This window comes from Mollisia scopiformis (genome assembly GCF_001500285.1).
Source record: "Mollisia scopiformis unplaced genomic scaffold LY89scaffold_32, whole genome shotgun sequence".
NCBI lineage: Eukaryota > Fungi > Ascomycota > Leotiomycetes > Helotiales > Mollisiaceae > Mollisia > Mollisia scopiformis.
In genome coordinates, this window is record NW_017263612.1 from 409,075 (window position 1) to 432,021 (window position 22,947).

Sequence of the window (22,947 nt, forward strand, 5' to 3'; positions counted from 1 at the left end):
CCGGCATTCTTCCCCATTGCGATTCTGCTTCTATCAGAAATGATGAAATGACGACCCAATCCAGACGATCGTGCAGCTGTATCCTGGAAGTTGCATCCAAAGCTTTCGTTGGATTTATCATGAAAGGACGCCGCCGACGCCGCAAAGGTGTCAAGATGCTGTCAGCTTATCTTGACGCGTTCGAACAGTTTTTAGAAATGTCATTCTACAACTATTAATGTACCGAGTATCCGCTTCAAATGAGTGCAATGTTTCTGAACGAATGTTAATTGTCGCTGACCTTAGCGAAAGATGGCTTGCCGTATTCAAGAATCACCACTAGCGGATCGAGATTGAGAATCCCAAAGAGATTGACAGTACATAGTTGTGGATGTTCTTGTGGCTTGCGATTTCATGCAGACCAGGTATCGAAAGTACAAGGCTGAATGTATGGTCCCAATTCATGGCCAATCTCATGCCACTCAACCTCGTGTTACACAGACTGACAATCTTGCCAATGGAAAGACTCCCCAGCCTTAACAACTGCCCCTCATTTGCTACCGGGTAGACTTCGTGGCAGAAGAGGTAGCACGGCATTATCAACTGCAACTTTAAAGCAACTAATTCCACGGCACTTTGAGATACTAGTCGCCAATCGTATATCGAAACCTAGTGCAAACCAACAAGCACCATCGTCGCCCGGATTCACCATCTCGGGGATTCGGCTGGATTCAATCCGGACGTGGTCTACCAGGTTGTCGGTATCTAGTTGCGTTGGACTTCTAGCCAGACGGAGCAAGCCTGGCGAAGCATCCGAGAAGCGCCAATAAACAGATTCCAACAAGCTAGCGAGGTTTCCAGACGCTCTTGGGCTTTCCATACAGCAAAGGCTCGATACACGAAGCTGAACGGTAACCAAGTACGCTTACGTCCGTTGCCACTGCTGGATGTTACTTGCGCAACGGGACACCAATAAGTAGCTCTTGCCCCGTCGGCGTTCGAGAACTTGCTCTTTTTGTAGCAAAACCAAGGATCAGACTATCACTTTTGGCAGGATACACGAGATTGCGCAGAGCCTTCTCTCGTTGCTAGCCTTCACTCTTCCCACGTTCTGTCCTTACAGCCTTTGCCCAACAGTCCTAGGCTTTTCCAACTTTGCAGTCGGTACGCCACACTCGTTTCATCCGCAACTTTGCTGCCGTCTTTGGCCTGGTACCAACACCGGCCGGAGGAATCTTCGGTACGATCAAACAGTACATGGTTGGTTCCAGACTTTGTGAGTTCTTCATAGGTTGCTTACATTTTTTCAATTTTGTTTTGTTACCAGGGTCTAACAGCCTGCAGAATTGTCCACATCTCAGATACCTTCATCATGTCTTCGTTACTAGCACAAAAGCGTTCCTACGCTGTCCTTCGACATATCTCTAATGTTTCGACTCAAGTGCTAACGACTCCTCAAACGAGAGCATTTCGATCTTCGACCCAGCCCATGGGCTCAGCTGGCCTTGCTCAAGCCCCATTGCGACAAGATTCACCCGATTTTACATACGATAGCCACAATAACATCTCCCCTGATGACCAACGAGGAAGTGCCGTGCCGGTTACCAAGGCTACACAAGACATCAAAGAAGTTATTTCCAATCCTACCATCCCACGAGCGGCCCTGAATATCCAAGACGAGCGCCAAAACCTGGCAGCTAGTGTTCACCCTGCATACTTTCGCGGCTCCAAATTCGATCGGGTTCCATACTGGCAGAGGATTCACCGCTGGGAGGACATTGGTGAAAGAGAATTCTTGTCATACCGTTGGAATGTGAGTCTGAATAGCATAAACTGAAATACATCTTCTGATATGCAATTAGACTGCCAAGGATGTTCAAGGCAAGGAAAAGCTGTACTATTTTCTGAAAGAGGAGCTCCCTGAGAAGATGCCGGACACTCCGGAATATGAGCACACTCGCACCCGCGACGCCTTCTTAGAGGATGTGATCAGAGGCATAGATCTAGCTCCAATGTCAATTAGGCTGACACCTCACATTCTTGCCTCGATCAATTGGAACGATCCTCTTAATGATCCTCTTAGTCGTCAATTCATTCCAAAGAAGTCAACATTCCAACCTGATCACCCAAAACTGGAACTCGACTCTTTGCACGAATCAGACGATTCTCCTGTTGAAGGACTAGTTCATCGGTACACTGATAAGTGCTTGTTCCTTGGTGAGTCGTCGTCCGACAACCCTCAGAAACATCCTTTCACTGACTTTCTCAAAGCAAGCTCTCACTGTCCCCTGTACTGCAGATTCTGCACCCGTTCCTACGCCGTTGGTGCTGATACCGAGACTGTAACTAAAGCCGCTCTGAAGCCTGCACGTCGTCGTTGGGAGGCAATGCTTGGTAAGTAAAGTTCAATTTATTGGTTTCGCGATTAGTCTACGTCTTCAGACATCGAACTACTCTAGAACCTATTCAATTTCTCGACATGCCGATAGCAAGCGTACTGACTTCGAAATGTAAAGATTATATCGCTGCAACGCCAGTTATCCAAGATGTCGTACTTTCTGGCGGCGACTCCTATTCCCTCATGCCACAACACCTCGCCATAATCGGCTCTCGACTCCTCGAGATCCCGCATGTGAGAAGATTTAGAGTCGCCACTAAAGGTCTCTGCGTCTCACCCAGCCGTACTTTAGATCCAAACGATGACTGGACCGAGGAGTTGATCAAGTTATCCAAAGAAGCTAGACTCAGAGGGAAGCATGTTGCGATGCACACACACTTCAACCACCCTAACGAGTTCTCTTGGGTTTCTCGAGAGGCAGCTCAGAAGTTGTATGCTAATGGTGTAACCGTTCGCAACCAATCTGTTCTACTTAAAGGTGTCAATGACGATATTGATACTATGAAAGGCTTAATTCGAGAGCTTGCTGACAATAACATTCAACCTGTAAGTAGCCACTCTGCGCAACCTTGATAAATAGGACTGACTCTATCCATCAATAGTACTATGTCTACGCAGGTGACCTCGTGAAGGGCGTGGAAGACCTACGCACTCCACTATCAACTATCCTCGACCTCGAAACGCAAATCCGTGGCTCGATCGCTGGGTTTATGACTCCGCAATTCGTTGTTGATCTGCCTGGCGGCGGTGGAAAGCGTCTCGCTGCATCTTACAAAACATATGATCGTGCCACTGGTCGCAGCACGTTTGTTGCTCCTGCTGTGCATGGGAAGAACAAGGAAGGGAGACTTTATGAATACTACGATCCTTTAGCCAGCTTGCCTAATGGGGGCGAAAGCGTCGACTTCGCTGCTATAGAGCACATTGTTATCTAAGCGGATCGTTTCCTGCTGAGGCGTTATGCGAGGTGGACATAAGCGGTTTCCTTGGCATTTCAGGGGAGGATAGGGATTACACGTATTTTGCTTACACGAGTACTTCGGGCATTTACCATTACTTGGCATCTTACATTTGTCACCCTGGATTTGCATCCATTTCCTTACTGAATCCTTGCACCAACAGACGCCATTGCCTAGAAATTACGACTTGCTAGTAGATGGTAATGGTGGTCGCAGCATTGCTTTCTTCTTATTTCCCACAGGAAACGGTTCAGGAGCGTTGAAATTAGCCTTGTACATTGTTTAGCGCAAGAATTTTTCATTTGATACACGAAAAGTTTATTTGATTGATAGCTCTCACTTCTTTGACTTGTCATCGCTCTACGTTGTGTGATTCTAGTTGAACTAAACAGTGAATAGTAATATGAAAATCCACAAAATTCGACCCATCGCAGAAACGCAAATGCTATATTTGAGCTGCTTACATACTTATCTACAACCTGATGATAAGCTAAACTTGACTGCATTGTATTCCGGCCCATAAATCATAAATCTATCTACATGTCGAACCTAGGCCACGTCGAGATGATCGAGTGTACCCAAACCAGTCTATGCTGATGATCCCAATATCCCAACCGACCATGCACATTCCTCCCATAATGTACAATTTCTTCACAGCTTTCACTTCTCGTTTTCATATCTTTCGAGCTAGAGTCTACTTAGTGAGAGCTTTTGCTGCCATTGTCCGTCGGATCCTGACGGTTTGCTCGTACAGTACATCCTTGAATGCAAACAAGAATGCTGCAGTCAGCACACTTTGGGTAACTTTGGGTCCGATACCTAGAAAATTAGCATTTCTAATAAGGTTAGGCATGTCTTAACGTACCTTTGTACAGCCCAGTGTAGCCCTCTTCCTTAACGATTCTTCTCATAGCCTGCATCATATTCTCTTTATCTCCATCTCGTCCAGCGACATGTGCCATGCTCTTCACCGTGATATATGGGTATGTAATGCTGGTTGCAAATAATTTGCCTAGCGCTCCCAGCATAAACGCCATGGTTGGAGTGACCCTCCTCTTCTTCTCAATAGTGTTCTTCAACTGCTCGAAGATGGTATATTGTAGAATTGGGTTGATAACTAACACCAACGCTGGCACGACTCCTGCGAACAGAGCCTGAGGACCTTCCTCCTTGATCAAAGCCAGAAGAGTGCCTATTGTCGTAGGCGCCTTTGGAGGTTTCGCACCAGGCAGCACAGCTTCGTCTGACTCCTTGTTCCTCTGCCTCGTAGTCATCCGTGTATTAACCACCCAAATAGGGTTTGTGAGCAACACTGTCGCCGATCCAGCAATAGCTCCCGCAATCATCGACTCGACTGTTGTGAGTTTCTTCGACGCTCTGCCAGCTGTCACGGCAGCTTTCTCGAACCCGGATCGAGTCCATTCGTACCAGTAATAGTAGACGAAGTTCGTGACGCTGATGCCAAAGAGCGCTGAGTCGAGACCTGCGTAGAGTCCTGTTATGCCTTCTCGTTGGACGATGCGCTGGACTGCGTCGAGGAATCCGGAGTCGGCGCGCTTGGATTCGACTTGCGCGCGTGTGGAGAGGGTGATGAGAGGATATCTAAGCCTGTTAAAAGAAAACTATATGAAGCAAAGATGAAGGGAGCAGTACGTGAGAGTCATAGCCAAAATCCCTCCTCCTGCCCCGCTGAGGGCATGGGCAACGTTGTCGCTCTGCTGGGCAGCTGTTGATGGAGCCATATTTGCAGTTGTGCGTATGTATTGAGTAGTAGTTAAGGAGGAAGGAATCGTTCAATCATTCATGTATGTAGAGAAAGTACTACTCGCAATAAGTGCATTGTTCATCATCTCCGAGGTCTTTCACACGCAAAATCACCCCCCCTTGCTGGAGCCACGCTGGAGCCGAGGCAAGCATAATGTGGGGAGAGATTATAATACCCGAAATGTTATCTTAGTCTGCCACTCCTGTGGCAGCTTGATATCTTCTTAGTGCCCCACCATCAACGAAGCCTCATTGGCTCAGAAGTTGCTGAAGGGTGAGCACGTGAAATAGCTATATTTAGGCATTTAATAGAGATTCTGAAGCACCTCAATTTCTCTTCTTTTGGAAGCATCACCACCTAATTGATGGCCTTTCCTCCCAATCCGAGAATCAAGTCAAGAAGCCAAACAACACTGCGATTTCTTCGAGAATGTAACTGTCGAATCCTCTTTCGTCGATAGCATCGAGTTCAGGTGGGGCTGTGTTTTGATCTATTTATATACTATTTGGGGTCGCGAAATGAGGTTATGATATATGATCATCTCTGTTCGCAACAATCGCTATTCCATGCTGAATGTTCGAAATCATACCATACTCTATAACAGAGGGTTGGCATGATGCCTCCCGGTACGGGCATGTTTCATGAAGGCTTGCTTCCAGTTATGACCGTAATTCCGGAGGCTACAAAGAGGAGACTGGAACACCAATACCGTCCGACGCAAACCCTAGACCCTCAAAATGGCTCGAATAATACCAGCAATCATATCCCTTCTCCGATAGGTCCATCAAATGGCGACTCTCGAGGATTACCCACCCGTCAGGTGACTGATGAGACGCTCGATGATGCATATGTGAGCTTTATCATGTATTGCAATCCGTCAATACCATTGGACACGGATACGACCGAGCTCAGAAAGATATTCCGAGCACCACCAAAGAGCGATGGGAAGAATTTCAACACTTTCGTACTCTTCGAGCTTATACGGAAATTGGAGTTGAAAGAGATTAAAACATGGGCACAATTGGCTCTCGATTTGGGTGTAGAGCCTCCAGCTTTCGAGAAAAACCAAAGTGCTCAGAAAGTTCAGCAATATGCAGTCAGACTCAAGGTCAGTCCTCGCACTTTCATAGATATTGTACAAACTTTATTTGCTATTGTTCGTTCCATTGTTCTAGCTTCCAACGACTTTCAGAAGCCCACTTTTGAGCAATTGCAATCAAGTATGTGACATCTTAAATCTGTATCTATCGACTTAGAAGAGTTCTCGAAGGATTCTTTTCCATTGTCCTAGCTTCTAGGGAATTTCAAAATCTAAGAATCTATATCCCCCGATTGCCCAGGATGTCAAGGACATCGAGGACTTCTGAAAGAGCGGAAATTCAAGCCCTCGAGATTTGATTGACTGCCACATCAATAACTTGGTAGAAAAGTACTGAATGAGTTTAGCGATGGATGCACGCTATGCATGTCGACGCCTTTTTTGAGTATCTTTTAAATAAGCCTCATGTATACTGGACTCAAATTCCCTCTATGAACGACCCTTCTTCTGAATTTGGTCGCGATGGCGTTGCTGCTGAAGAAGATTTGGCTCTTCGTGCATTGTTACCAGAAACACGACCCAAGCGCGGCAGGAGGAAAGCTGAGGACAGAGACGAAAGCGAGACAGGCAAATCGCCTTCTCAGAGGCCTCGTCTTGATTCTCCAACTCTTTCCGAGGACTTTATAATGGCAAGGACATCGTTAATTGCCGATAACACAACACCAGCTACAGCTCATCCAGACTTCCAGCAGAGCTTTGGAGATAGGATGATGCCTTGGTCTGCAGATACTAGGGGCGCAATGGCTCCAGCTTTTCGTTGGCCTCCGTCGTCTGATACGTTACAGACTCCATTATCAGCATATCCCCAATCAGCTATAACGCCTTCGAATCGAGGTCATATGTGGAACGACGAGCCTCGTTCTGCAATCACACCTCAAAAAGGTCGTCGGCGGCGACATGGACCGGCGGTTTCATCAGCCTGGCCCAGTAGTGGGAATGCATCCTCTAGCAAACTCAGAGGACGACCGCCAAGTAATAGATCAGTGACTGATGGACCATTTTCGACATTTCCAGTCAATCCGAGTTTGAAAGAAGGACCGACAATAAACCTCAGAGACAGCAGCACAGTAGCTACGCCGATAGTATCAGATGCCGACACCAATCACTTTTTTCCACCGAACGTACCAGCAGCTCCTCCAAATCCGCCACTCCAGACTGGGAGGCCAAGTGGTCTACAGTTACAGGTACCACAGCGTCAAGGTGGTACGGTCAGGCTTGCAACTCCTCCTCCACCTGTTGTCCTAGTCAACGGCCAGGGAGATACAGAAATGCAGCAAAATCCCGCCGCGGACGTACAAACATTCGTTCCCCTAATGGAATACTTCGCCAACCCAGCAGCTCATGATCCAGGATTTGAGAACTTTGTCAGCATAGCATTCCGACAAAATGAAGATCCGGATCGTACGAACATGGATGCTTTAGAAAGTCATTTTATATGCGAGATCTTAGCCGCCGATTGGTACGATGCCACAGGAGCTAGTATCGAGAAATGTAGCATCGATGAGGCAGACAAAATCTGCAAAGAAGTTATCAAAAATCTGCAGGCAGAATCTAGCAGTACAGCAGCATTTCTCATCAACTTGTCCGCTTTAGCAGGAGGACCGTTGATGACGAGACTACGAATGACGAGGCTGGAGCAGGGTTCGGTTAGTCACTATGAATGTCATTGGAAAATGAGGTTTGGGTCTATTGAGGCAGACTTCAAAATTGCTGCGACGGTGCATCATGGTCCGGATTCGGGACCTTTGGAACATGGACCCGAGCAGAGCGAGGAGTCGTGGAAGAAGAGATACTTGGATCTGCAGCAGAGGATTAGAGAAAGGGACCAGACAGTGGGAAAGCTGAAGAGAGGTGTATTGGATGCACTAGTTGTGTCGAATCAGTTTTCAAGTATATAGTGTATGAATTGTACGAGATATGAACAAAGCTGGGGCATAAAGTATTGGCCAGAAATCGGTTATATGCAGCACCGACATTGAACCCATCGTGACTGATATGTTGTATTGATATGATTTGACTTTAGTCTCAGCTCTGTATTTATGAGCCACCATGTGCGTGTTTCTCTGGCATATAACTCCAAAGCTCCGTGGATCTTTCGCTGTCAACATGACTCCTTCCCAAAACGGTCCTACTAGAATCGAAAACTCGAACAGAGCGGTGTCGACCGTGGCGCTGGAAACCAGTTCTTCCCTTAAATGTTGCTTGTCCGCTTCTCTTGTCCATATCACCGCGAGCGGTCGAGGAGCTCAAGAATCCCTTTTTCGCATTGCACTTTCGTATAGTCCGTTGCAACACCAGTCTCAATCCAATTTTCAGATCCGGTCATGCTTTCCCATGGTTCTCTGGTTGTTGCAGCCCGAAATAACCTCTCGCCAAATGCTTGTTGTTCTCGACTTCCAAGTTCCTCAGCGTTCCTTCCCAAGCAAAACAGCGACGTAACCAAGTTGAATGCTTGTACCTACAACTCGAGAACTCGCAAATTTAGCGCCGATCGTGGGTACTTAAAGCCAGCTCTTCCCCCGAGTTCTCGTTTTCTTTTCTTCTTCTTCGGCTTCTCTAGGAGCTGTACCTGCGAACGACTGAGGAGCTCAAGAATCCCTCAGTCGGGGGGGCTTTTACATTGCACAACGTAAAAGTCTTTGGTCACATCGCACATTTTTTTGATTACACCACCAGTCTGGAATGACTTTGTTGTCGTTGTTGTCGCTGACCTCAGGTGGAGGTCGAGCTAGAACCAGCAGAGGAAAAAAGGTATGCAGACACTCACCATACCTGACGAATGCTTATACTGACTCCTCAACACATCTTGATCTAGACTTCACATCCATACTCTTGTCTTCGACGCGTCGAGGTGATGCTGCTGTTCGGTCGGCTTGGGTTGGGTGAGGTTGGACCAGGGAAGGAAGGAAGGAAGGTAGGAAGGAAGGTGGGAGCACTGTGAAGCCTGTACATAGAATGCAAACACCCAATGCAATCAATCATCACTGCTTCGTTCCTGTGAGCTGAGAATGAGTTGAGAGTTCGGGCGACTTACTCTTCAGTCATGCTCCTCCCGTCGATGATGCTCATCATGCTGGAAAAAAAGATGTCAAGATGTCAGAACAGGAAGGGAATGTGTGCTCTTTTATACTATTGTGCTGAAGCCCTAGCCTCAATTAAGTTACTCGAATACCATATTTGAATATATTTGGTACTCGGAAACGTCATCCACACCAATCTCAATATGACAAGCAGATCTAATGGACATGGGATACCTCTATGAACTAGGCTTAGACTCGAGAGTAAATCAAGACAGATAGGACTAGTACCAATGCAACTAACATGAGATATTTATGCGCGGAACTAATGCTCAAATACATGCTAGTAGAAAAAAATACACAGATGCCCATGAATTTGAAAGCTTTCTGACATCCACTACTCCAAACTTGCGAGAAAAATTGTAGAAAAGCACAATTTACAGTAGAAACTGAAGGCTGAGTATGTGCATCAGATCTTTGTTCAGAAACCAGATAACCAACATTGACCGAAAGGACTGTCATTATCAGTGATACAGATTTGCCTTCACAAAGGCAGTTTGATCTTTTATTCTTCCAACATTGCTTTTCTTTTCATCGCCTCCCATCTCAAAGTCCTCAAGCTCCCCTGAAGTGTGAATTTATATAGCGTCACGTGAAATGAAGGGATTTGAGCAGCATCCATGGTGACGGAATAGAGGAAGTGTATATGAAATGTGTATACTAAAAGTCGAAATGGATCTAAAATGTATGCGCCGGTCCCATTTACCAGAAATAAGAAAACTAAAGAAGTCATACGAGCCCCTTAATTTTTGCCCTGAGCCTCAGCTTCATATGTGTCCTTCGCTAAAAATTATTTCGCGCCTGTTCACAAGCCTATGCAGGGTGATCGCCGTCCGAGAATAGACACACCCCTTCTTGGAACTTTGAACACGTCCAGCTTTTTTCAACCTCGACCGGATTCTCCCAGCAGTTCCTGTCGACTTGCCCTTCGAAGCTGACCGGTCTTGGGCAGCGATGTTCACTTGTACCACTTTTTAATTCATTGAACACTGTTCTTCCACACCCTCGTTACCCTTCTTCGAGCCGCGTCAGTTCTTCATCCGCATTACCCCCCACAGCTTCGAATCACCCGTCTAGTGCGCGCTTTCTGATCTGCAGAAGTTCGAGGTCTGCTGGACGATTGGAACACACGTACTCTTCAAGATGGCTTCAGAAAAAGCTACAGTGTCCGGGTTGGATTCGGAAACTCAGGCGACCCGCAGGCGCAATGTTCCCTCAACATCACCCAATGGAGGTCTTGTGAACAGAATAGAGATCGATGATAAGAAGACACAAGTCAAGAAGGTATGTCTGCAGGTTGCTCATAAATTAAAATCTGCCCTGCTTCCCAGGACATTTTACTGACATTATTGTCTGCAGCAGGAACAAACATTTCTGCAATTCCTTGACGAATGGGAATTCATCATCGCGCCCCTTATCTTCACGGCATTGGCATTCTTCACACGATTATACAAGATTGGCTTGTCACCCATTGTTACTTGGGACGAGGCACAGTGAGATTTACCCCTTTCAGCCTTGCGAATACTTAAATACTGATTACTGGAAATAGTTTTGGTAAATTTGGCTCCCACTACCTCAAACGAGAATTCTACTTCGATGTCCATCCTCCGCTTGGAAAGATGCTAGTCGGATTGTCCGGATACTTGGCTGGCTACAATGGATCCTTCGAATTCAAGTCAGGGGAGAAATACCCGGAAGAGCTCAACTATACCTTCATGCGGGCATTCAACTCCTTCTTCGGCGCTATCTGCATTCCATTGGCCTATTATACTGCTCGCGAGTTAAACTTCAAGCGACCTGCCGTTTGGTTTGTGACTCTCATGGTCTTGTGCGAGAACTCGTACACCACTATTAGTCGATTCATTCTCCTGGACTCGATGTTGCTATGCTTTACTTTCACAACTGTTCTCTGCTGGGCGAGATTCCACAGACTGCAGAAGCAGAGCTTCAGTATAGAATGGTGGTCATGGCTTTTTTTGACTGGTCTGAGCATTGGCTGTGTCTGCAGTGTTAAATGGGTTGGACTTTTCTGCACAGCCCTCGTTGGTATCTACACTATTGAAGATTTGTGGAACAAGTTTGGTGATACCAAGATGCCAGTCGTACGATTCCCTACCCATTAATTGCCTTGGTAAATATGCTAACTAAGTGGCAGATTGATCTCGCGTCTCACTTGGCTGCTCGAGTTATTGGCCTCATCATTATCCCTGTGATTGTCTACATGCTATCATTCGCCCTTCACTTCGCGATTTTGGAGAACAGTGGTCCAGGAGATGCTCAAATGAGCTCCTTGTTCCAAGCCAATCTTAGAGGTACCGAGGTTGGAAAAGACAGTCCAATTGAGATCGCATACGGTTCACGGGCTACAATCAAGAACATGGGATATGGTGGTGGTCTTCTCCACTCTCACGTCCAGACATATCCTGAAGGCTCTACTCAACAACAGATTACTTGTTATCACCACAAGGATGCCAACAACGAATGGTGGTTTTACCCTAACAGAGCCCAACCTGAGTATGACGCAGAGGCACCACCCAAGTTTGTTGCTGATGGAGATGTTCTCCGTCTGATCCACTCCCAAACTGGCCGTAACCTTCACTCTCACGAAGTCGCGGCACCAGTCACCAAGGCCGATAGAGAAGTCTCATGTTACGGAAATACCACTGTTGGCGACGAGAAAGATCACTGGACCATGGAAATCGTCAAAGATGTGTCTTCAAACGATAGAACTAAAGTCAGAACCTTGACCACTGCCTTCAGACTCAAGCACACTGCTCTCGGATGCTACCTCCGTGCTGGCAATGTCAACTTGCCACAGTGGGGTTTCAAGCAAATCGAAGTCACATGTGACAAGAGCAACAATCCCAAGGATGTTTACACCCACTGGAACGTCGAGGCTCACTGGAACGACAAGCGTAAGTTGAGACCTCGCTTTCTGTGATTCAAGCTAACAAGTTTAGTGCCTGCTGCTGATGCCGGAGCCTACAAATCTCCTTTCTTACAAGACTTCATCCACTTGAACGTTGCCATGATGACCTCGAACAACGCCTTGGTTCCTGACCCAGACAAGCAAGACGATCTCGCTTCTCAATTCTGGCAATGGCCCATCCTTAATGTTGGTCTCCGCATGTGTGGTTGGGATGATTCCATTGTCAAATACTTCCTCCTTGGTAACCCTCTTGTCTACTGGGGCTCCACAGCCTCCCTCGGCATGATCGCGCTTCTTGTTGTCTGGTATGCCATTAGATGGCAACGAGGATATGACGAGTTGAAGCAATCCGATATCGATCAGATCCATTACGCTGCTTTGTACCCTGTTCTCGGATGGTTCCTTCACTACTTGCCATTCGTTGCAATGGCTCGTGTCACCTATGTTCACCACTACTATCCTGCCCTTTATTTTGCCATCCTTGGTTTCGGCTTCTGCGCCGATTGGATGCTGAGGAACCAAATTAAGAGTCTGCAATATGCCATTTATGGTGTCTTGTATGCTGTTACTATCGGTCTGTATATCTACTTCATGCCTATCTGCTGGGGTATGGTCGGACCGAACAGAGACTACAACTACATGAAGTGGTTCGAGAGCTGGAGAGTAACAGACTAAACTCGTCAAAACGATCTGTATCCCTTACTGGAATAGATCCAAAACTATTCGACGACGCTTTATACGATGGATCATAGAGGATTGGATCTCGGTCGGAGAAAGAGAACGTAAAGAAAACGTTTTCTGCACATGTGTTACCAAACATTTTTCGTTTGTCATGGCAAGGATTTCGGGAAAAGGGAATGGGGAAGGGATGACTTGTGGTGAAGCGGCGCCTAGGTACATCTCGAATCAACTCCTAATTCTGTGTATAAATCTATGTTTGCGGGTGTACCGTGAATGTATGTGAGTAGATAATGTAAGATCAAAAGTTCAACTTGCCAAAACGTCTTCCAACTTTGAGTGACCAGCATTGAATATACTTTGTACGCTAGCGGCCGCTTAAACGCAACCTAAATCTGTTTTGGCAGAAGAGCAAGAAATATTTATAAGGAAGTGCTCACAAGAACATGAACCACAAGCATTAAATTCTACAAGGCCGACGACTCCCAGACTGTTGCCACAGTCTACAATCGCCAATATGCATCCATCTCGTCAAGCCTACGTGGAGGAGGTTGAACCCGAGGTAAGCCTACCCCTCGAACCCCAGCTCCAAGTTCTCGAACTATATTCATATTCTCCCAGAGGTGTCGTCGCTGTCGCAAGTGGGGACCCTGTAGCTGATAAATCCTCCAGGATGTCGGCATCGACCTGGCAAACATCCGTAAGTAATACCTCTTCCCGAATTCCCTTCAGCCTAGCAGACACTTACTCTCCACGTTCAGCTCTCGACCGCGACTATGATATGCCCTCTGCAGGCCCGGGCCTGGCTCCCGAGCGAGCTTCGGCTTTCCAGGAGCAGATGGATAGGAGGAGGAGAGAGGCGCAGATTGTGGTGCCTACAGATGACGAGAGAGTGCGAGCACGACTTAGGGAGATTGGGCAGCCTATAACGTTATTCGGGGAAGATAAAGCGCTTCGACGAGACAGATTACGGAAGCTCCTCGCGATAGAAGCCGAGATCAACGCAGCAGAAGAAGAAGATGGCGACGAGGAAATGCGAGACGCGGCAGACGAGCAGAACGAGCAGGAAGAAGAGTTCTATACCAAAGGCTCGCAGGACTTGGTGGAGTGCAGGAAGCGGATCGCGAGGTACTCGTTGCCGAGAGCGAAGAAGCGGCTTATGGTGCAAAAGGTCGAGGCTACGATTCCGTTACGGACGCACGTCAAGTTCAGGAAGGCGATCAGGGAGCGTCTGCAAGGGTTTGAGCTTCAGGGAAGTCAGACTGCTGGAGAACGACCCGTGAGCATAACACGGTTCTCGCCCAACGGGGAAATCATCGCTGCTGGAAATTGGGGAGGTGGCATCAAGCTGCTTAATGTTCCAGGTCTCGATGTCATACGTACTCTTCGTGGACATACGGATCGAGTTGGCGGAGTCTCGTGGTACCCAGATGCTACACTTCCAGGCAGTACAGTCTCACCAGACTCCGTCAATCTTGCATCAGGAGGCGCGGAGGGAAAAGTGCACTTGTGGTCTCTGAACAAAGATACTCCAATCTCTACTTTAGAAGGTCACAACCAGCGAGTTTGCCGAGTCGAGTTCCACCCCTCAGGTCAATACCTAGCTTCAGCATCGGAAGATACTACATGGCGGCTCTGGGACGTGGAGACATCCACCGAACTCCTTCTCCAAGAAGGTCATTCTCGAGGTGTGTTCACAGTTGCTTTCAATACAGATGGTTCTCTACTCGCCAGTGCCGGAATGGATAGCATAGGTCGCATCTGGGATCTCCGCACAGGACGCACAGTAATGATCCTCGAAGGCCATATCAAGCCCATCTACACTCTCGACTGGGGCTCTGACGGCCACCGCGTCCTTTCCGGCTCCGGCGACGGCTGGGTCAAGTGCTGGGACGTCCGCAAAGTGCAACCAGTGGGCGGAATCGGCGCTCACAAATCCGTCGTCTCGGATCTTCGCTGGTATAAAGGCCAAGACGACCCTTCGACAGGCACTATTCCCGAACTCGACGAGCAAGGTGCGAGGAGGCCGAAGAATTCGGGGACCTTCTTCGTCTCGGGGGGGTTTGACAAGAATGTTAATATCTTCTCGGCGGACGATTGGAGCTTGGTGCAGAGCTTGAGTGGGCATACGGGGAATGTGCATAGTGTGGATGTGTCGAGGGATGCGAGGTGGATTGTTAGTGGTGGTTATGACAGGACGGTGAAGCTTTGGGGGAGGAATGATGGGTTGGGATTGTGAGATGCGGGGCAGCAGAGAGATGAATGAATAAGTACTGTCTAGATGCATGTTGATATACCAAGAAGCAGTAAGGTACAAAAGCTCTCTAAAAGTCCCATAACAGCCGTGGTCCGCAGCACCATTTTGAGTACCGTCTATTGCCTTCAATCAAGTCACCGTCTCGGAGCAAACATGTCGTCTTGATCTTTGCCGAGTCCAGCCCTGAAGATTTTGAGTAGCATGTTCCACTCGCAACACACACCCATACCAATATCCAGAAACCCCAGAACTTTACCACCTTATTTCCCTTTCTTTATCTATCTATCGACCTACTCAAAAAATCCACCACCTACCTACCTACCTACCTACCTCAGAGGTAAAGTTGCCAATACATCTCTCTCTCTCTCTCTCTCTCTCCCTCTCTCCTCTCTCTGTTCATCCAGCCCTCTCAGTACAGGTCATCACTTCTCCCCGTTCGAAATCTTGAATGTTTTGTGTGATAGACAATCACGTTGGAAAAGGGTAATTTGAAGTTGGAAAAACTATGAGAGTGTACATCGATACTTTCCACGAATAGCGCGAGTTGGGCGCGAATAGCGCGGAACGCGCAAAAAACCTCTTCCTCCTCGAACAATAATATCTAAAAGAACAGCACAAAACTATTGACCTGCCAACTCATCCTGATATACCCTTACTCTATCAACTAGAGTGTGGTGTGAAGAAAGTTCTCCTCATGAGATGCATCTCAGTCCATGATATTTGTGGTCCACGGTTTTGTAAGCTGGTTCTATACTTCAGTTCTCGAGTTTCTCACATCAAATAAAGTCCAAGTACTTAATGGGAAATCATCAATTTGATTATCCTTTCTGCTCTCTACACAATCTAATACAAACTACAATGCTATATAGGTATCAAACACTCTAATTCAGGCTCTGGAAAAAGAAAAATATAGCCATGAAAGATGCACTTTACTTCCGTAATTGAAGTTCTTACTCCTTGTCCTCGACCTCAGCCTTGGTAGCGGGGGCAATCTCCTCAACGTGAGTATCCTCCTCACCATTGAGCTCCTCGAGGGTCTTGCGAGCGGTTTCTGGGATGCAGAGGGTGGTGAAGATACCGAGCAACATGAAGAGAGCGAAGATTTGCATGACGTGGTTCAACCATGGGGCGGCAGCACGGCCAGTAGCTCCAGCCTTCTCACCACGGATACGGAGAGGGGCAATAGCGGATTGGGCGATGATGGCACCGATCTTGCCTGAAGCGGCAGAAATACCATGGGAGGTTGAACGGTAACGAGTAGGGAAGCACTCTCCTGGGACGATGAAAGTGGTGGCGTTGGGGCCAAAGTTGCAGAAGAACTGGATGAGAACATAGATGGCGAATAGGCCGTGATTAGAGATGTGGTTGTAGCCAAGTCCAAAGATGCAGAAGAGGATGGTCTGTAAATGTTAGCGCTATATATCTCACACGGCATAGAAGAGACATACAAGGATCGCAAAGCCTCCGAGTTGGATGGTCTTGCGGCCAAGAATGTCGACGGTGGCAACGGTAACCCAATACCCGGGGATGGCACCGGCCAGGACAATGATCAAGTTACCGACGGCAGTGTTGTGAAGGATTTGCCAGACATTAGATCCACCGGAGAAGCCAATGGTAGAGAGGATGACAGGGTTGTTGAGAGAGATACCATAGAAAGCGCTGTTGCCATTAGTAGACGGTTATTAAGCAGAACGGCCCAAGATCTTTGGTAATGTCCCGCACTTCGCTGGACATTCCAAACGAGCTTGATGTAGAAGAAGAAGTAGAAAAGACTTACACATCGAGGAAGAACCAAGAACCCGCTGTGCCGAGGAGGACCTTTCCGTTCTTCCATTGCGAGTAGTAGGAGGTGAAATCCTTGAAGCTGGCCTTGGGGATGGTCAATTTCTCTTCGCCAGCAATACGGCCCTGGACTCGAGTGATCTCATCTGGGCTGCCCTCAGATTTACCAGCTTTATAAGCGGTAACATCATCGGCTGCCTTCTCGACATCACGAGCGACATCGAACGTATAACGAGGAGTCTCGGGGATGGTAAGGCGGTAGTAGAGGGCAATGCATGCAGGTACAGCGCCAAAACCGACGAGGATTCTCCACATCTGCGGGACATAGTTAGTATCATCTTCTGATTGCTCCTTGCAAATTATATATTTTGGACACGAACCTTGTCAACAGCAATACCGCAGACACCCTGGCAGGTGGCATAGGACTTGGCGCTTTTCAGAGAGTCTTTGAAGCCGGCAGTAACAATGATCATGACAATAGCAGCTGTCAATTGACCGAAACCTTGCATAGCAAAAACGGCACCCATCATAGCTATCGTTGAGTCAGCATGAGTTTCATATACTAATTCCAAAGTTGAGCTTGACTAACCTCCTCTCCATTTGGTCGTAGCGAACTCCGAGGTAATGATGGAAGAGAGTGGGTAATCACCACCAATTCCTAGGACATTGTTAGTGGAAGGTCGAAATCTAATTCTGCCAAACCTTACCAATACCCATAAGCACACGCCAGAAGATGATGACACCAACAATGTTAATGGAGTATGAGTTGGAGGTAAGGGCCTGAGCCAAGGTTGCGAAGATGATGACAATGAGTTCCAATCCGTACATGCGTTTACGTCCAACGATATCAGCCAAAGCGCCGAAGCCAAGTTGACCAACGACAGTTCCTGCGGAAGTGGCTACCTTGATGGCAGTATCGGAATCTGTTGGCATAGCACCCTTGCTCTTTGGCCTGTAGATTATTATTAGTTTTAAGCTCTCCACTCCTAAGTTCCATGCTGTACTGACCAGTACACTATACCCAACATGGTGGTAAGGAGACCAACGGCAAAGATATCATAGGAATCCGTGAAGAAACCGATACCGGCCACAATACACGCACGAACATGGTACCATCCGAACGGGGCCTTGTCGATCTCGGCAAGGGCAAGACGTCTTCGCTCATTGGGGTCGGCAATGTGAGCAAAGTCATTGTTGAAGTTGTGGAAGGCAGAGTTGCCTCCTTCCGTTTTGGCGAGAGGAGCAGACATTGCTGCTGCTACTATTGTGAAGGCAGAGGATTATCGAGAGAGAGGGGAGGAGGGAGGAGGGAGGTCGATAAAAGAGTGAGCTGGCTGCTTGGGAGTCTTCTCTCCAAACGAAAACATGGGAGGGATGAAGGCGGTATTTAGCTTTAGCTTTAGCTATGAGGCGTGTTTGGTGGAACCACGGGCGGGCGTGCTCGCGAGGGAAGGCACGATGGAGAGCAGCGTGCAAGACAGAAAAGAGGGATGATTCACCCAGGCACCGTGCAGGTGAATACGATACGGCAGGTCCGACTCTAGGGCCTTGTTGGGGCCCAGTTGGAAGTCCAGGATGGGCCACAAACGGTCTCACAGTCATCTGGTGGGTGGTTTGTGGTTTGTGGTTTTTGCTTTGGGGCCCAGGAGAGATCTCGAGATTAGACCGGGACGTAACTAAGCATCATCAGACGATGCTCGCGAGGCTGGCGAGGCTGAACCCCCCGAAATACCTCTCAATGTCGAAGGGCGTGGATGAAACGGTCCTATGGGAGGCGGCGACGGAAGCACGTTGTTAAATCTACGAGTGTGAGCGGACGACGCAGTTGTGGCAGGGCCGCATGGGAGCGACCCCGGCCATGGAGGCTTTGTCTCTCCTCGCTACACACCAATTCTGCGCATCTGAGATTATTGGCAGGAGCCAGACCTGACTGCGATGAAAATGGTACTGTAGAATGTGAGTTAGTGCAGCGTAGTGGAATACAGTGCAGCAATAGTGGATGAAGTTAGACAGTAGGTTGAATTTCCTAGTGGATGCATTCAATTCGGGGCGAGCGCAGCACAGGGGTTTCGGTAGGGTCCTGGGGTCTAGTCTAGTCAGCCGAAGATATAGTGTGTACTCCGTAGTACTCTACAGTAGTGCAGATCATCATCCTCGACTCGCTTGTCTGGCGGAGAACCAGGAGCATGGGCCAGAGGGCTCACTTCACTCCCAAGTCAATATCCCAGCCAGACGAGAACATTGAAGTCGACAAGCTCATTCGTCTGGTCGACACATCCACATCCACATCCACATCCAGGTACCTACCCATTGATCATCGTTCATCGTTCATCGTTCAGCCTTCAGCCCATCGAAAAGGCCTCGGGCGAAGCTGCACATGCACCTGCATTGACCCCTCCAAAACCCAAGATGCAGACGTTGCCAAGCCTCATGGAACATTCTTAGAAGCTCAATGTCTTGGGTGACACGCCCTGACCACCTCGAATCCTGACGACAGCTGAGACCTCGCGCCATGATTCGGCGAGCCGCAAACACGTTCTTCAGCGGGAAGCGGAGAGAGGTCGAATCGTAATGTCTAGGACCAGCCCGTGAAAGATGAACTGCTCTCGTCCTTCTCCAGCTTTGCCATCCAGCCTTTGCTTTTGCCTGGCACTTTTGGAAAGGCGACCCGAGTAGAATGGTCACCGAAACTCAGGAGGATATTACAGTACACGTTAGGTAAAATCATCAGAGCTCCGAGAATCCTGTTCCGTTGGTACCAATTTGCCGGAAGACATGTTTGGAAAGATTTTTCCAGCAGAGATGTCTAATCAAGCTTCTTCCAAGCAGACCAACAAGCTTCTCGAGAGCCACCACACTGGACCCCAAGAGCAAAATCTTCCACATCACGGATCCCAAGAATTTCTTAGCCCAGAAAGAGGCGTCAAAGCCACGTCCGGATCTTACCAGGATAGCCGCTGGGTCTCTGAAAACCAGCCGCAAATGGAGATGTGTCAAGTGGCTCTCTCGCTCGCATTGCATAAATGAGATCTTCAAGCGTGGAGTTCTCCATAATCATCCTGCTGAGCACGTTGCCATTGCCATGCAAGTAGTGTCCAATTCAGCTCTTTTCTCCAAGCAAGTCCGTGACCGAGCTCGCCGTCCGCACACATCCCACCCGTTTTCTTCATCCGGTTCTCGAAGACGACTCGACCGAAGCGAGAATGTACGATGGCCATGGAGCACATGACGCATGGTTCGTGGGTACAGTAGATCTCGAGGTCGTGGCATAGATATCCATTCTGGTTGCCGTCCGGGTCGAAGTGTTTTTTCTCGATTGAAAGAATTGGGTGGTCCTGAAAAATGTCGATAGTCTCTTGGCACTGCACATCCGAAACTCCAGAGGTCAGCCTAGGTGTGCCATCTCGTTCTTTATCGGTTACTGAAGCGTTCTGTTGTTTGTCGTAGCTTGGCATTGAATTTGGGGCGGACTCCGCTGACGAATCTGACGCAATGGGTACGGTCAAATCTACCTCGTGGTGTTTTGATATGCCAGTCGACAGAGTTGGCTCTGGAGGAATAGCAGTATTGGGAAGCTTTTTGTGGCCGGTAGGTATAAGATCCTCGGACCCATTGTGGGCTTCAATTGCGTATTTTGATTGAGCGAAGTGGTGTAGTCCGTATTCAGAAAGGGTCGAACTATCACCGACAGGAGCAATCCCCGACTCTCTCGAGACTTCAACTGCAGATCCTCCCTCATCAAGCAGCTCTAACTTCGAACTCGTCGAATCCTCAATCACACCGGAAGAGCCTCGACTCAACTCATCCCTCCTCTTCAAAGACCCAGCAATCATCCCAATAACCCTCATCACAGCATGAGCCGTCACATTCCCACCTCCCACCCCCTTCTCCCCCAAAACACAGCCAGACCACCTCCCATCACCCGCAACAGCAACAACTCTCCCCTTCCCACCTTTCCTCTCAACAACCACGACTCCGACCTCCTCTCCAAAACCAGCCTCACTCGCTTCCCTCGCAACTCTATAAGCAAGATCCATCCATCCTTGCACCTCCCCCCGAATCTCCTCCTCGGCCCTCGAAACAATACTCGGATGCGGCCCAAACGGATTACTCTTCTTGTACACCGTCGGCCAATACAGCTTCGTCCACACCTTAGCCTGATCCATCGACGTCGGAGCCAGCAGCGGGACCTTGGCCGTAAATATCTCCAGGTCTTTAACCGTCGAAGAAAGCCCATCCCTGAGATCAGCCAACGAGACAGCACTCACAGGCCCAACAATCAGCAACAATCTCCCGTCCTCCCCTCCTGAGCCATTGTTTGCAGCAGCAGCAGCGAATGAGCCCCTCACATGCTCCGGAACCTCACTAACCTTCGCAAAGCGGCGCAAATGCTGGAAATCGAGTCCCCCATCCTCAGGAACCAGTTTCCGGATCAAACTACCCCAACAATCAGTCATTTTTTTCATCTCTTTCCCCGATCATCAGATCAGAGCCTCGCATGAAAACCACAAAAACAAGTAAATAAAGATATCGAAAATACTACGGAGAAGGGAAGTCCAACAAACGCAACGCAACGCACCTCAAACTCCCACTAGCAGCCTTGACAGGAACAGCCGTGACATAGACCTCGACAACCATATCCCTCCTCCTCGTCTCGAGGGTCGTTTTCAACGGCACTAGACGGCCCTGCATCCTCGTCCCTCCCTTTTCTCTTTCTCACTATTACCAAAATCTCCAGAGAAGAGAATTTCGGGTATGCAACTTTGCAATACTGTTTGTTTGTTTGTTTGTGACTTCGTTGACCGAGGCAAAGGCCAAGCCAAGGCTAGAAACCTACCTAATGCAAAATTTCGGTAGCCTCGCACACGTGATGTTGTCCGGGAGCTAACGAATTAAGCTTTTGCAGGGTCTGACCCCTGGACCCTGGACCTGGATTTAGGGTCTCTTGGTTCCTGTCCTGGTTGCTGGGGACGGAAGTGAAGGGATGTGAATACATATCACCATGATTATTTCTCCAGCGCTGGAAATGTCCCAGGATTTGAGAAACAATTCGGTTTCTCCCAAAAGTATTTATTGATGATCTATTCGATTTTGTAAATCTACCAGGATTTAAGGGGCAATTCGGTTCTCTTTAAGCTACATATTAATAATCCAGTTTGATGCTGTATGAGTGACAAAGTTAGAAAGGCTCAGGGGCGTGCTGTAATGTTGAACACATCATTATCACGCATCTCACATCACGTTAGCACAGTGCAAGTTGATGGATCATTTCTTTATTCGTAAGTCTAGTTACAAGTTTAAGTGAGTTTTCGCAGTTGCAGACAAGCAAAAGCAAAATATCCCTTTCCCCTGCGGAAACAACCAGATCTCGGAAAGAAAGAATAATGATGTGTGTATGTCGCATGGAAGGTTTGCTGTTGTCCACTCTTTCCTTTTCAATGAAGATACCAGAGGCAAAATCAGAGAAGACGAAGAAAGAAGTAGAAGAACGAGCAAGAACCCTTTTTCTTTTCAGGAAAATCACCGATTATGTGTGCAACCTTGAAGAAAAAAGAGAACAATTGCATGCGAAAAAGCCAGGCATTTTTTGGACGGAAAGACAGATGGGCTGTGAGGGTACAAAGTTGCACCAGACTGTCGAGGGATGAAACTATCCTGCGAGAGCAAGCTCAAGCCGGATTGTTAAATCGGAAGGACAGTTGGGCAGTCGGAAAATAAAGGGCAGAATGTGTCGAAGACACAGTGTCTGCTCGGGAATGTCGAAGTGAAGTAGAAGGCGCCCATATGACAAGCAAGAAAGCAATCCACCGTCAAAGAAAAGCAAGCAAAAGAAATGAAAATGTCTATGTCGTCGCCCCCAACCCGGTACAGGTACAGATCGAGTGCGCCGTGCTCGTGTTGTACCTAGCGCTGAGAAATTGTCGTTGCGATTCGTTGCCGAGATCTTTTGTGATCGAGCTACTATTGTACAAGGGCAGCAGAAAATGGACCGTTTTTGCCATTTTCGTGATGCATGCGTTTTGC

The 22,947-nt window shown here is 48.0% G+C and overlaps 7 protein-coding genes across 7 annotated transcripts; 4 read left to right on the forward strand and 3 right to left on the reverse strand.

Moving 5' to 3' along the window:
- Nucleotides 1-1,468: 1,468 nt before the first annotated feature.
- LY89DRAFT_599568 (kama family protein) lies at nucleotides 1,469-3,312 on the forward strand (the record flags this gene model as incomplete). The annotated part of the gene is made up of 5 exons (XM_018210100.1): nucleotides 1,469-1,792; nucleotides 1,842-2,196; nucleotides 2,251-2,373; nucleotides 2,496-2,923; nucleotides 2,980-3,312. The coding sequence occupies 5 exons, from the start codon at nucleotides 1,469-1,471 to the stop codon at nucleotides 3,310-3,312; spliced, it is 1,563 nt and encodes a 520-aa protein (XP_018062892.1).
- Nucleotides 3,313-3,762: 450 nt separating this feature from the next.
- LY89DRAFT_658918 (putative peroxisomal membrane protein PMP47A) lies at nucleotides 3,763-5,215 on the reverse strand. Its single transcript, XM_018212495.1, has 3 exons — nucleotides 4,990-5,215; nucleotides 4,202-4,938; nucleotides 3,763-4,155 (listed from the first exon to the last, which is right to left on the reverse strand). Exons 1-3 carry the CDS (start codon nucleotides 5,076-5,078, stop codon nucleotides 4,031-4,033), a joined length of 951 nt encoding a protein of 316 aa, XP_018062893.1. The 5' UTR covers nucleotides 5,079-5,215; the 3' UTR covers nucleotides 3,763-4,030.
- A 246-nt stretch (nucleotides 5,216-5,461) lies between these two features.
- Nucleotides 5,462-8,150, forward strand: LY89DRAFT_788903 (uncharacterized protein). The gene is made up of 2 exons (XM_018223206.1): nucleotides 5,462-6,209; nucleotides 6,548-8,150. Exons 1-2 carry the CDS (start codon nucleotides 5,715-5,717, stop codon nucleotides 8,096-8,098), a joined length of 2,046 nt encoding a protein of 681 aa, XP_018062894.1. The 5' UTR covers nucleotides 5,462-5,714; the 3' UTR covers nucleotides 8,099-8,150.
- Nucleotides 8,151-10,103: 1,953 nt separating this feature from the next.
- Nucleotides 10,104-13,187, forward strand: LY89DRAFT_788904 (PMT-domain-containing protein). The gene is made up of 5 exons (XM_018223207.1): nucleotides 10,104-10,561; nucleotides 10,637-10,770; nucleotides 10,827-11,379; nucleotides 11,433-12,192; nucleotides 12,238-13,187. Exons 1-5 carry the CDS (start codon nucleotides 10,421-10,423, stop codon nucleotides 12,879-12,881), a joined length of 2,232 nt encoding a protein of 743 aa, XP_018062895.1. The 5' UTR covers nucleotides 10,104-10,420; the 3' UTR covers nucleotides 12,882-13,187.
- Nucleotides 13,188-13,322: 135 nt separating this feature from the next.
- LY89DRAFT_658927 (U4/U6 small nuclear ribonucleoprotein-like protein Prp4) lies at nucleotides 13,323-15,199 on the forward strand. Its single transcript, XM_018212496.1, has 3 exons — nucleotides 13,323-13,446; nucleotides 13,506-13,584; nucleotides 13,646-15,199. The coding sequence occupies exon 3, from the start codon at nucleotides 13,666-13,668 to the stop codon at nucleotides 15,121-15,123; it is 1,458 nt and encodes a 485-aa protein (XP_018062896.1). The 5' UTR covers nucleotides 13,323-13,446; nucleotides 13,506-13,584; nucleotides 13,646-13,665; the 3' UTR covers nucleotides 15,124-15,199.
- A 743-nt stretch (nucleotides 15,200-15,942) lies between these two features.
- On the reverse strand, nucleotides 15,943-18,425 carry LY89DRAFT_333161 (phosphate permease). Its single transcript, XM_018206806.1, has 7 exons — nucleotides 17,932-18,425; nucleotides 17,631-17,875; nucleotides 17,513-17,581; nucleotides 17,304-17,455; nucleotides 16,919-17,238; nucleotides 16,590-16,800; nucleotides 15,943-16,541 (listed from the first exon to the last, which is right to left on the reverse strand). The coding sequence occupies exons 1-7, from the start codon at nucleotides 18,171-18,173 to the stop codon at nucleotides 16,092-16,094; spliced, it is 1,689 nt and encodes a 562-aa protein (XP_018062897.1). The 5' UTR covers nucleotides 18,174-18,425; the 3' UTR covers nucleotides 15,943-16,091.
- Nucleotides 18,426-19,955: 1,530 nt separating this feature from the next.
- Nucleotides 19,956-21,615, reverse strand: LY89DRAFT_676944 (cytidine deaminase-like protein; the record flags this gene model as incomplete). Its single annotated transcript, XM_018213643.1, has 2 exons — nucleotides 19,956-21,360; nucleotides 21,503-21,615. 2 exons carry the CDS (start codon nucleotides 21,613-21,615, stop codon nucleotides 19,956-19,958), a joined length of 1,518 nt encoding a protein of 505 aa, XP_018062898.1.
- Nucleotides 21,616-22,947: the final 1,332 nt, after the last annotated feature.